This window comes from Thalassophryne amazonica, chromosome 5, assembly GCF_902500255.1.
Source record: "Thalassophryne amazonica chromosome 5, fThaAma1.1, whole genome shotgun sequence".
Classification (NCBI taxonomy): Eukaryota; Metazoa; Chordata; class Actinopteri; order Batrachoidiformes; family Batrachoididae; genus Thalassophryne; species Thalassophryne amazonica.
Genome location: NC_047107.1, coordinates 113,884,512 through 113,896,603, shown reverse-complemented (window position 1 = coordinate 113,896,603; position 12,092 = coordinate 113,884,512). Strand labels below are relative to the sequence as shown.

General features: G+C 45.4%; 1 protein-coding gene across 1 annotated transcript in view; it reads right to left on the bottom strand.

Moving 5' to 3' along the window:
- Positions 1-192: 192 nt before the first annotated feature.
- The window catches only part of kat6a (K(lysine) acetyltransferase 6A), a 130,060-nt gene continuing 118,160 nt past the window's right edge, over positions 193-12,092 (bottom strand). Inside the window, exons 10-17 of the mRNA XM_034171124.1 lie at positions 11,799-11,940; positions 10,242-10,403; positions 9,512-9,605; positions 8,937-9,168; positions 8,368-8,566; positions 7,586-8,263; positions 6,233-6,494; positions 193-5,773 (exon numbers count right to left, since the gene is read on the bottom strand). Coding sequence (XP_034027015.1) covers positions 2,442-5,773; positions 6,233-6,494; positions 7,586-8,263; positions 8,368-8,566; positions 8,937-9,168; positions 9,512-9,605; positions 10,242-10,403; positions 11,799-11,940 — 5,101 coding nt within the window. The 3' untranslated portion in view covers positions 193-2,441. The remainder of the gene's footprint in view (positions 5,774-6,232; positions 6,495-7,585; positions 8,264-8,367; positions 8,567-8,936; positions 9,169-9,511; positions 9,606-10,241; positions 10,404-11,798; positions 11,941-12,092) is intronic.

Genomic DNA, 12,092 nt, shown 5'->3' with positions numbered 1-12,092 from the left:
TAAAAACCAGTAAGTCTGATGACCTTTTGTATGCAGTGCATATACTCTACTGTTGTGTGCATTAACTGAAGCACTTTTCTTAGTAGGTAGAATCTCCTTAAACATGTTTTTTTTAAAGCATTGATTAATATTGCAATTCCACTCTGGAACTGAATAAAAAGGAAATCTTAAAAAGTTCAAGTGAAGCAGGAATGACTCAACATAATTTATTTTCATTTTGTGTTAAAATGTACAGAGTTCTTTGAAAGTACTTGCTAAGAAAGGAAAAAAAAAAAAAGAATAAATGGAAATACATACAGGGCCAGGGCAGAGTTGAGGCCACCAAGCGCATTTCAACCTTCACTGTGCGCCCAGCCGTCTCACTTTATTTTGCTCTCATAGCATACAACGTAACATGTACAAAGAATACAAAAAGGGAAGCGATATAAACAGACAGAAATATATTGAGCTCATTTTTACATGCCTCTTAAATTGTAAGGAAGTCATCCTATACATACACACACACAAAAAAAAAGAGGAAAAAAATGGCAAGTGACCTTTAGATATTTGTAGTCCTTTTTGTTTAAAATAGCATTAATATACTACACAAAGATAGAAAAACTCTAGAGATGACATGGAATGGAGAGGTTAAAGGCATCTTAAAGTCACTAAAAATGAGCGGTAATTTTTTTAAGTTTTGAATTTTAGTATTTATTACCCAAGACGAGCTAAAAAATATGTATTGTTTCATTTTTGTTTTTTCCTCCTGAAACAGAAGTGGGGGGGGAAAAAATGACAGTACCAATATCAATGTCAGAATTTCTTTTTATATTATAGAAAAAACATTTTCTCTACAATAGGTCTTCTAAAGTCAAAAAGAGTCAGCTTGTGTCATAAAAGAAAGCTGCCCAGTCTGATAAAATTCAGAAAAAAAAAAAACAAAAAACACAAGTACAGATCAGAACCATACACACAAAGTATGCAAAGCCAGGCCTGTAAGATAAAAGGTGGAAAAATAATAATAATCCAATACTAAAACAAAAACGCTTTACATTGAATACTAGTGCATGGAGCAACAGGGACAACCTTTCTGCACCTGCAGTCTGAACAGCATCAGGACCTCATACGCCATCTCGAAGCTCTGACCCTGCTTTTACACGTGCCTCTTTGTGAGGGTCGGAACTCTGGACTAGGTCAGGCGTTTAGGCACACCTTTCAGAAAGGCCAACTGTCTACCAGCCTATTTCTAGCCAACAGGAGTGCAGAATTTTGCAGGAGAAAAAAAACTGATCTGACCAGTTTGAGACACCTCAACCTCTTTGGGTCATTAACACTTAGAGAGGGGAAGGCAGTTCCTGTTAACTGACTTTCCTTAAAGCAGTTAAATGAAGTTCCACTGTTTGTTCTGCGACCCTTAAACTCTGGACATGGCCAACTCTGGACAGCGTCTGTCTGGAGTGTGGACTGAATATTGTACTTTCCTGCGCTAGCCATTAAAGGGCGACGGCTAGCCGGTGTGTAGCTGTAGACTGCTGGATATTCGGAAGTACCAGAATATTTACATCTCAACTTTTTCAGCGTGGTAGCAAACTGAAAAATAATGCTACTTGTATTTATGGACATATAATAGTAACACAGTCCTCCTCTGTTTCTTTGCTGCTTTTTGATTACAACATGGTCCATATCTGGGAAGACAGAGACTGTGGAAACAGTTCACCTAGAACACAGGAGGCCCTGCAATCTGGAACTAGATTAAAAGCCATCTGACCGAGTGTTGAGGGTATTTCTGAGAGAGCAACAGGGTGCATCACCATTCCAGAATGCCACATATATAAAGACCAAAGCATATAAGAGGTTGGACTGCACAAGAGCATTTCAAAACAAACACAAAAATAACAAAAATAAAATATTTAACATTAACAAAATGAGTCCACCTACAATGTTTCATTGTCTTTTTTAAGGTAAGGCTTCCTATGTCAATTAAAAGATTGTGTGCATGGTTGAATATAATCAGTTTATCACCGTTCATCACTGTCCCATCAACAAAGCAAGATACACCTGCATAGTCTCTTTCTCTGCGTTTCATCATCAACCCGTCCTCCTGCGCACAGATAGGACATGACTCTTGGGCCTCTGTAAATCCATGTCACAGAGGACTCTAGGCCTGGCCCGAAGCACCACTGCTCAGCCGAGGTCTGCGTACATACGTTCGACTCCAGGACTACTGACGTGCTTCCAAACGCAACCAGTGGGGGAGCAAGGGGAAATGAGCCCAAATGAAAAGGGACAAAAATGACATAAAAACTCCTCCCAGGAAACCCCAAGACTTTCACTCTGTCCAATCAGCTCCTCTCCTTAGTGCCTGCTGCAGCATCAGAGAGGGTGAACAGGACTAATGCACATTTTAAGTACAGCGAGTATCAGCTTTGGCCCCATGCCTCCTTTTTAAAGTTCTCTGTGGCTCATCTGCTCATATAAGGTGACTGTTTGGGGACACCAGCATAACTGTGATGGGAGGGGCCGGTATACATCATGTTGCCGTGGTGGTTGGGCTGCATAGGCTGTTGTGGGTAACCCTGTCCTCCCATCATACCCATCTGCATCTGCATGGGGTACTGAGCCGGCTGATTCATGTAAGCGGGGTTGCCGTGGTAACCACTGTTCATCATTGGTTGAGCCATTCTGTACCCAGCTGACATGGCGTTAAGAGGTGTCATGTTCATGGAATTGTATGCAGCTGGCGTAGGCATGAGGTTTGGCATCATGCCGCGCTGCACGGCCAAGGTGCGAGGCGTGCCCTGCATGGCTACAGCCCCCGAGCTGCGGCCATAGAGCTGCTGTTGATGTGGGGCTGGTGCCAGCTGCTGGGTAGCTTTGGACCTGATGGAAATATGACCTTTGACTGTGGGAATCTGGCCCTGTAGCCGCTGTGTGTGTGGGGGGGGAGGCAGACCAATATTAGTGGTGGGCATGTTACACTGCAGTTGCAGTGAGCCAAGGTTCATGGAGCCAGAGCTAAGGTTGGGTGGTGGGGTCATCGTAGGTTGGCCCTGAGGCAAAGGAGGGTGGGGTGAAGGGGCCAGCCCAGGGTTAGACAGAGAAACACTTGTGGCATAGGAGGTGACAGATGCCGAATGAGAGTAGGTCATGGCATGGGGATCCATGATTGTGTTGGTGAGTTGCTGGAGCTTGGCCAGGCTGAAGGTTGCAGAGGGCTGGGGGTATGCCCCTGTACCAAAGTCCTGACCCATACGCTCATACAGGGTGCGCCCGCCTCCTCCACTTCCACTCTCAGGGATTTCCATGATCATGGGCGTGGAGGCAAAACCATTTCCCATGCTACATTGGGACAACGGCTGTTGCTGCTGCTGTGGTGGCACGGCTGACGGTTGAGGCTGGGAGTTGGCAGCCTGTTGCTGTTGTTGCTGAGGCAGCTTCTTCTGGGATTGCTGCTGTTGCTGATTAGTGCTGGGAGGCCTCTCGATCACACCACAGCTCTGGGGTGACTTGATGCCACAGCTGGGGGTGTTGGATGGTGGTGGGGGTGGCGGGGGCTGTGGCCCAGCACTGCCAACATTGCTGGCTCCTGTTCCAGTATTTGGCCCTGGTCCCGTTTGTTGGATGAGGCTGCAGCTTCCCATAGGTAGCTGGGATCCCCCAGTTCCTGTCGAAGATGTTAGGGATGGGGCTGGAACAAATGAGCAGCTGTTAGACTGAGAAGATGGCGTGGCTGAGGTGGATGAAGAAGAAGCTGATGATGAAGAAGCTGTGGAAACTCCTGCCACTACAGCAGCAGACATTCCTCCTCCATTTCCCCCATTCCCTGTTCCATTTCCCCCGCCACCCATGGTGGAGTCATAGCTGCTGGGGTTGTCATAGTTCTCTGTAGTACTCTCTATGCTGCCCAGGTCACTGAAGCCACTATCCACCACCTGCTGAGAGTGATCTGACACAGAAGGAACGTCCATCATGGGTGAAGTCTCCATGTTCTGCTGGGAAGGAGCCGACAGAGAACTTGGATGCTCTGGTGTGATTTGAGTGTACCCTCCTCCGGGTCCTGCCCCATTGCCCCCTGCTCCAGTGGGTCCGGGAGTCCCTCCCCCTTGTCCTGCTGGTGTGTCCATGATGCCAGAGGGTAACCCTGGGCTACTGACCGAGTGAACAGACTGACTCGGCAACGGTGGCATAGGGGGATTGGGGAGGGGGCTGCTGTGCTGGGAAGCCCCACATTCTTCCACCAAAGCCAAGGCCTCCTCCTCAGTCTCCCCCGTGTGGCTGTAACTCTGCAGTGTGCGGCAGGCAGCCAAGGTCTCCTCGCAGTCCTGGTAAGCTCCGTGCGGTGGGTGGGACTCAGAGTCATCATCCTGGGCTTCCCCTTGTGTCAGGGACTGGACGGCCTGCACAGTCTCCAAGTCCAGCTCATTGGAGTGGTGATGGGCGTGATGCGGGTGATTGTGGCCCAGCTCTTCTTTGAAGTCCGAGTGCTGGTGAGTGTGTGAGTGTGGATGTTGGGGTTCAATCAACAGCGTGACAGCTTTGTCGTCTGGGTCTAGAGGCTGCAGCTCCATGGGTTCGGAAGGAACAGACATGGCAGTAACAGTTTCTACTGCGGCAGCTGTTGCTGCAGATTCCTCTTGCTCCCTTCGCCGCCTCTCCTCTTGCTGTGGGTCAGGTGTGGAAGAAGGCTGACATTTTGTCTCCTGCGCTTCCTCATCAGCTGGGTCTTCCTCCTCCTCCTCTTCCTCCTGCTTGCTGACATAATCCCGAGCCACGCTGTTCTCCATGCCTAAAAAAGCTTCTCCTACTTGAGGTTCCTCTTTGACTGGAGGAGAGCTGGTACGAGAGGCAGGCTGCTCCTCCTCTTCATCTTCATCATCATCATTAGAGTCCTCACTTTTTCTCTTCTTATTGCTGCTGCTGCTGCTCTTGTCCTCCAAATGTCCATCACCTTCATCATCAGCGTCGTGATCCTCACTGCGCCTACTTCCCGAACCTGGAGTGACAGCCGGTCGCCTGCTGATTCCACCACCACCACTGCCTGTGCTTCCACATTCTTCTTCCTCCCTCTCCTCATCATCATCCTCATCTTCTCTCTCACCCATGTCTGTGTCCTGAGGTCTGGATTGTGGGGCCCGGGGCCCTGAGGTAAAAGAGGAAGATGAAGGAGAGAGCAGGGGGCGAGATGGTGGACAGCTTGGTTTGTCTTCTTCCCAGGTCCTTTCTGTCTCTTCATCTTCCTCCTCTGGTTCTGAATTGGGAGGTGGTTTGGGAACAGGCTGCGGGGGTTGACGGAGGGCGGGGTTCTTAGGTGGCCTCCCTCGCCTTTTAGGGATCTTTTGCTCCACACGTTTGGAGAGATAATCATCTTCATCAGAGTCTTTCTGCTTGTCTCTCTCAGTACTCGATCTGCAGATTCGCTTGTTGCTGCATTCATCCGCCTGATGGATCTGAGGATCTTTATCCTGCTGCTCCTCCAACAGCTTTCGTCTGTCGTGCTCTTGCCTCTCGGCTTCCTCTTGGGCCCGTTGTAGGTACCAGCTTCGTGGCTTGCGGCCAGGCTTCATCTTTATTTTGGGAGCTGGACAATCGCCAGTTTGGGCCTGGCTATCTGTGGCTGTTCGCTGGTTCTGCCCGCTGCCCGGTGGCCGACCAGGTCCCCTTTTCTTCCAGTGTAATGGCTTACGGCTTTTTCCTTTGGGCCATCCTTTCTTTTTCTTGACTGGACCCTCAGAGTTAAGGGTTTCTGAGGGAGCTGCCGGCAAAGCAGCCACGGGCTTCAGCACAGGGGTTAGCTCTAAGAGAAAGCAAAAGAATAGGGCAGTTATACAAAACTATGTGTACACGTATACACACACACACCTCTGTAACACATAAGCAACAATCAATGTACAGTAGTGTTCAGAATAATAGTAGTGCTATGTGAGTAAAAAGAGTAATCCAGTTTTTGAGTATATTTCTTATTGTTACATGGGAAACAAGGTACCAGTAGATTCAGTAGATTGTCACAAATCCAACAAGACCCTGGGTAACTGACCCGAAGCCCAATTACTAATACTAATAGCCCAATTTCATAGCCTTAAGAGTGTACATATCATGAATGCTTGGTGTTATTGGATTTGTGAGAATCTACTGAATCTAGTGATACCTTGTTTCCCTTGTAACAATAAGAAATATACTCAAAACCTGGATTAATCTTTTTAGTCACATAGCACTACTATTATTCTGAACACTACTGTAACTCCTGTCTGCTTACCATCTTCCTCAGAATCTGTGAGGTTGGAGTGCCGGCTCCTTTTGGGTGCTGGGTCTGACAACCTCAAGGCAGAGCGGGCTGGAGGGTAGCGTCGCAGTGGGTGAGCCAGTGGTGATTCTTCCTCAAGTCTAGGCATAGGCCTTTCTGAGTCAGAGTCAACAAAGGGCTCATCCAGCACCTCTGTGGTCTCAGAAATGGTCTCCGTCACCACGCTGCTATGAGGGTGGCTACGCTGGCGAATGCGCCGCTTCCTCAAAGGCTTCTAGGTAGAAACAACAAATAGAATTAGGATGGATTAAGAACAAAAATCCCAGAATCACACAGACTGATTTACAATTCAGTCTGGCACAGCCATGCATATACTAACACCTAGGATTTATTTACATATTCAAACAGACAAAAAGAAAATCATTTGATAACCAGACATCATATAACAGTCCTTTGACACCATGTTTGTTGGTTAACAGTTTTTGCAGTTAAAAGTTTATTCTAACTTGAAATTCTAGTTTTTAACCCCAAATTGTAATTTTGGCCTTTGAGTAAACTACACTGTCAGATGCCCAAACTTGGAATTTATTCCTCTGTACTGCCATGTCAGTCAAGTTATAAAACAGGTGTACAGCAATAAAACCTGCAACTCTGTTGGCAAAAAGCAAGAAATATTTTGCAACAGACTTCCAATGTTCTATAAAAAAGTTACTTGTATTTAGCATATTATTGTCAGATAGCAGAGGTGGGACAAAGTCACCAACAAGTCACTCTTAAGTCATGAATCAGCAAGTCCCAAGTCAAGTCTCAAGTCATAATGACCACCAATTGTTTGCAAGCTGACTTGAGACTTGACTTGGACCTTGCAGATTGGTGACTTGAGAATGACTCGACAGTGACTTTGACCCACCTCTGCCAGATATCATGTTTGCAATTCCAGTGAAGCTGTTTTAATGAAACCTTTGTGGTTGACAAAAACACACCTCTGTCAAACTGTGTTCTGTATCCAAAATGTATAAGCTGCTGTCCTGAAAGAAGCCACATCTAACAGATGGCAAAGCGATACTTTTTTTTCTTAAAGCTTTTAAAAAGTGTGGAACATTACAATATACATACATATTTCAAACCAAGAAGGACTGTGATTGTCAAATGTGAAACTGACTATAAAACCCCTAAATTTCAGCACCTTCTAGTCAAAAGATTTTCAATTGGGGGGTGTCATAATTTTAACAGAAGTGTAACTGTGTTACTGCCGAATTAAGCTCACTACATTTCAGAGTAAACATAAATCAGGTTCCAAGACTAGATGTCTAGGCAAATGGCAAGCGGATTTATTTTTAATTTTTAGCTCTGATAGATTCTTGCCTTGCATTTGAGGCCCATGGCAGGTTTGGTGAGGATGGGTGAAGAGCAAGCCCTCCTCTCGTCATCCTCTTCCTCATCGTCGTCATCCTCTTCCTCGCTACTTTCGCTAAAGGAACTTTTCCTGATGGGCAAAGGCTCATTCATCCTGGGCACTGTGGGAAGTTCGGTCAGCTCATCTTCAAGTCCTTCCCGCAGTCTGGGCTTAGGGCCTCTCTTTTTCCTGGGGGGGCGTCTTCTTCGTGTGGGAGTTATAGAGGGGTGCCTGGCCATCTCAAGAGGGTGAAAGGATTTGGTCTCTGTTTGTCTGTCCATGGAGAAAAGGGAAGGTGGGCTGTTGACAGACTCAGTTTTCCCCGCCTCTGTCCTTTCACCATCTTCGTCGTCGTCTTCTCCTTGGTGGATCTTAGGTGGGCGGCCAACTCTCGGACTGTCCTTCACCTTGCCCCAAGGCCAGTTTTTAGGAGGGCGCCCACGTGGTCTGCGTTCTCCATTGGTTGAAGGAGGGAGCTGTGGTGGTTCTGGAACAGGGGGTGGACATCGGACAGGAGGGCACATTGGTAAATTTTGGCTGATGGGAAAACCAAGGAAGCATTTTCTTTCTTTCTCTTCCTCTTCCTCCCTCTCCTTTCCCGGACGCGACTGCCAAGACAACGGTGGGACCTTGTGACTTGGTTTGACCTATTGACAAATAAAGGCAAAAATAAATAATCAAACAATGTATGGCACTTTCTGAGTTGCCAAAACAAACTCAACAAATACAAAGTCAGCTGATGCCACTTTACCTCCTTGTGGTGGTCTTCCTCTGGCTCCTCATTGTCTCCTTCACTGTCGTCATCTCCATCGGCATCAGAGACGACAGTGTTGGTCACAATGACAGGCGTCCACCGTAGACACTCGGGATCAACCTCCAGAAGTCGAGGCCGGGCCTTGAGCCGTGCCATATGGCTAGACACCAACTTTTCTCGTCGCACCAGTAGCAGCCTGACAAAAACCACAGCAAGAAAAAAAATTACTGTGAAGGTGTGGCTTTCTATGTACATGTGTGGGCAAGTACGACAATGTTCAATTGGAGTGCAATAAAATGATAAATATAATAATAGTATTAATTATGTCTGTGTTCCTGGAGATGAAGTCATATACAACTGTCAGGATATTCTGCCGAGTGGTATTAAGTGAATAGAGGCTTACTGAACAATTGTGATTATACTGTACATTTAGAAATGTCAAACGCAAAAACATCAGAAATGAGTTAGTGCCAAAGCCTTTGGGCACATTTAATGTGTAACCCATACAGTATCTAAGTGAGTACATGTTTCTGAGTTTCTGAGTCTGAGACACATGGGTCTCTAACCTTTCCCCTCGCTGCTCCAGCATGTTGAGGTTGTGCAATGTGGTGGTGATATCCTGAGGGCAGATGCCAGTCAGTTTGCTAAGATGTCGAATGGTAATCTGCTGGTCACGGACTTCATGGAGACACTCGAGCACCACGCTGCGCCAGTAAGCCATGTACGACAAGCGACCCAAGTCTGACAGTGGCTTTTCTGGAGAGCCTGGTTGACCCTCACGTTTGGACAACAGATAGCCTGTGCAGAGGCAGGAATAAAACAATTAGCATGGCAACTCTGGGGCAAATGGCAATAGTGTACAACAAAATTATTTTTATTGTGTGATTCAATAGTTTAGAAGGTTGCATTAAGGGAGAATTTTGCAGCATTAAAAAAAAAAAAAAAAAAAAAAAAAACTGGATCATTCAGTTTGATAAAGTCAAATCAACATTCAGACATTTCTTTCAGGGGGCTATAGTGTAAAATGCAGAGTAGACAATTTTATGTTACTATGGTCTGATAGGAGAAAAATGAGTAGCTGTGCTCGAGGCGTGTGTCTTATCTGTGATGTGTGCTTGGAAACTGAGGCTGAGGGCCTTACTGAAGTCGATGAGAAAGCGTCCGTAACCCTTGCGCTGGTACTGTGGAAGAATCATGATGCAGGAAACGTTGTATTTCTGTTGACAGTGCTTCTCCTGCAGGGAGCAGGTGTAAAAAAAAAAAAAAAAAAGACTCAGCATGAGGGGGAAAAAAAATAAACATTGGAGCTACATTACAGAGTAGACCAGTGTGGGTGGACAGGGATGGTCAGACATCCTCTCACTGTGCAGTTTGCAGGTGTTACATTAATATTCTGCTTGGCTGCCAGAACACTGGGACAGTGGGACTCAGCAGCAAGCCATGGGACATATAATCAAGCATTTGTGTGTTTGTGGGAATGCACAGATGCACGGATGATGCATTGGCATGATTAAACCTGAATAAAATTTGCTTTATGTAGTTGTTGTAGAAGAATTGCTACAGAGGTTTTACCATCAAGTGTGAATAATTCAATCTCCCAACACAAGCCAATTACCAAACCTGAAAGTTAAAATATTTTAAACCACTAGTCTTAAGAAACAAACAAAACAATAAAACTTATTGAAATAATCTCAAAAAGCATCTTCCCTTCATAGGAGAGACGGGGGCAGTGAGCACAAATAATTACAAAAAAAAAAAAAATGAAATTAAGAAAGTTTTTCAGATCTATGAGGAATACTACGTGCATATTACATGGAAGTAATTTCTCAGGGACTAAAATATCCCAAAAAGAAAGAGCATCATGTGCATACCTTTGAAAAGTAACCGACGAGGTGGCAACCTTTGTTGTCATTCTGAGTAAGGACGTAAAAAAGGAAAGGCTCCACGTCATAGTACAAGGTCTTGTGGTCCAGGAACAGTTTGGCCAGCAGACACAGGTTCTGACAGTAGATGGTACTCACATTCCCATCGACCTGTAGCAGGGTTGAAGGTAAATATGTCAGTAAAATAAAACCAAAAACAAACCTGTCGGTCCCAGAAACACAACTTAAAAAACAAAGAAAAAAAAACACAATTTTACAATTCCAGAATGGTGTGAAATGAAATAAAGGTGAGGACAGTTAGTTATTATCGGTCAGTGATCTTAGCACAAAAACAAAGAGCCGTAAAGAGAAAGAAAAGGAGGGAGGTTCAGGTTGGCAGCATGCCAGTAATCTCTGCTCTATTTTTCTGTTTCCACTGTTAAGTGAGGACGGACTGCAGAGGCAGGAAAGAGAAGCTGCAGCAGTCATAGCCTGCAGACAACAATTCACTGAATTAATATGTGCAGGATGCAGCGCAACAAAAACACCAGTGCTGCTCAGTGCTACACATTAGATTTTTGTCCAGTAGCCAAAGTCATAAGGTTGGCAAACCAGCTGGATTCCATTCTCCTCTTCATGACACATCAACACCCACCAATGCGGCAACAAATGATCTTTTCCTCATTACACACATACAACCGTTTTATCTCTTGTCCTGAGGCAAGGAGTTCAACTCGTAAGTTAATTGCTAAGCTTCTGGTTGGATTTCGACTCCACAGTTGGGCTAAATATGGAAGTTTCAATATTCCATCAACAGTTGAAGACAGCAACAACTAACATGATAATCCAAGGTACACACAAAAATAAAGTGTGTCCCACTGTAAACACTGCGGTCTTCAGCCCAGCTTTGCTTGCAGATTTGTTTTTACACTCAATTTAGGGACCAAATCTTTTGTCAGCCTCCCGTGTCAGTAAAACACAAGTGCATTGGTGATGACCAAAGGGATTTATCGTTGGAAAACTGATTACATTTCTCAAGACTACAAACGCTTTCGTTCACACCCACGGCCTCCATGTGCTCTGTTGCTCACAAACCCAGGACTCGGTCACAGTTTAGTATTCATGCGATTTGGTAATTAAAACAAAAAAATGCCCACCCCACACACCAAACAAACATCTAATTTCAGACAGGATTCTTCATGCATTATGCTTACAAGAGAAATCACTCTCACCTTTATGCACAGAACTCTTCCAAAAGTTAAGCATGCCTTCTACTGCCTCAGAGGAACAGAGACTATAAATATGGAGTCTACCATGTGACTTATACTGTCCACGAACGCACACTGACAGCATCATCATTACGCCCTGCAGCCTGTGCTCACAGCTTACAAAGTGAGCCATCACAATTTTAAGACGGCTGTTAAACAGAACATTTATCCCAGACCAAGCAGGTATGCTGACATCATTAACCTCTGATACGTCACTGCCTCACAGTTATTCTCACACTTCAGTCATTCGTCAGTTAACTCCCACTCACTTTGGCCACATTGCTGAAGAGATCCTCACCTCAAACACTGAGACGTCATCTTTCCTGTAGATCTCATTAGCAGGAGGGTGAAACCAGCTGCACTTCTTCATGTGCTGATAGAGGATGCTGCGACTCTTCATGTATCGTAAGCAGAACTCACACAGGTAGAGCTTGGGCAGTCTAGAAAGGGGAGAGGAGGCAAGAAGGAAGGACAATGTGCCTGATTTTAGAACATCTGAACTATATGACTGAGACAAAGACAATTAGTATAACAAAAACATTGGGGTTTGAGTGGTCACATAAAAGATGTTAATTTTTTTTATTTTGTACTA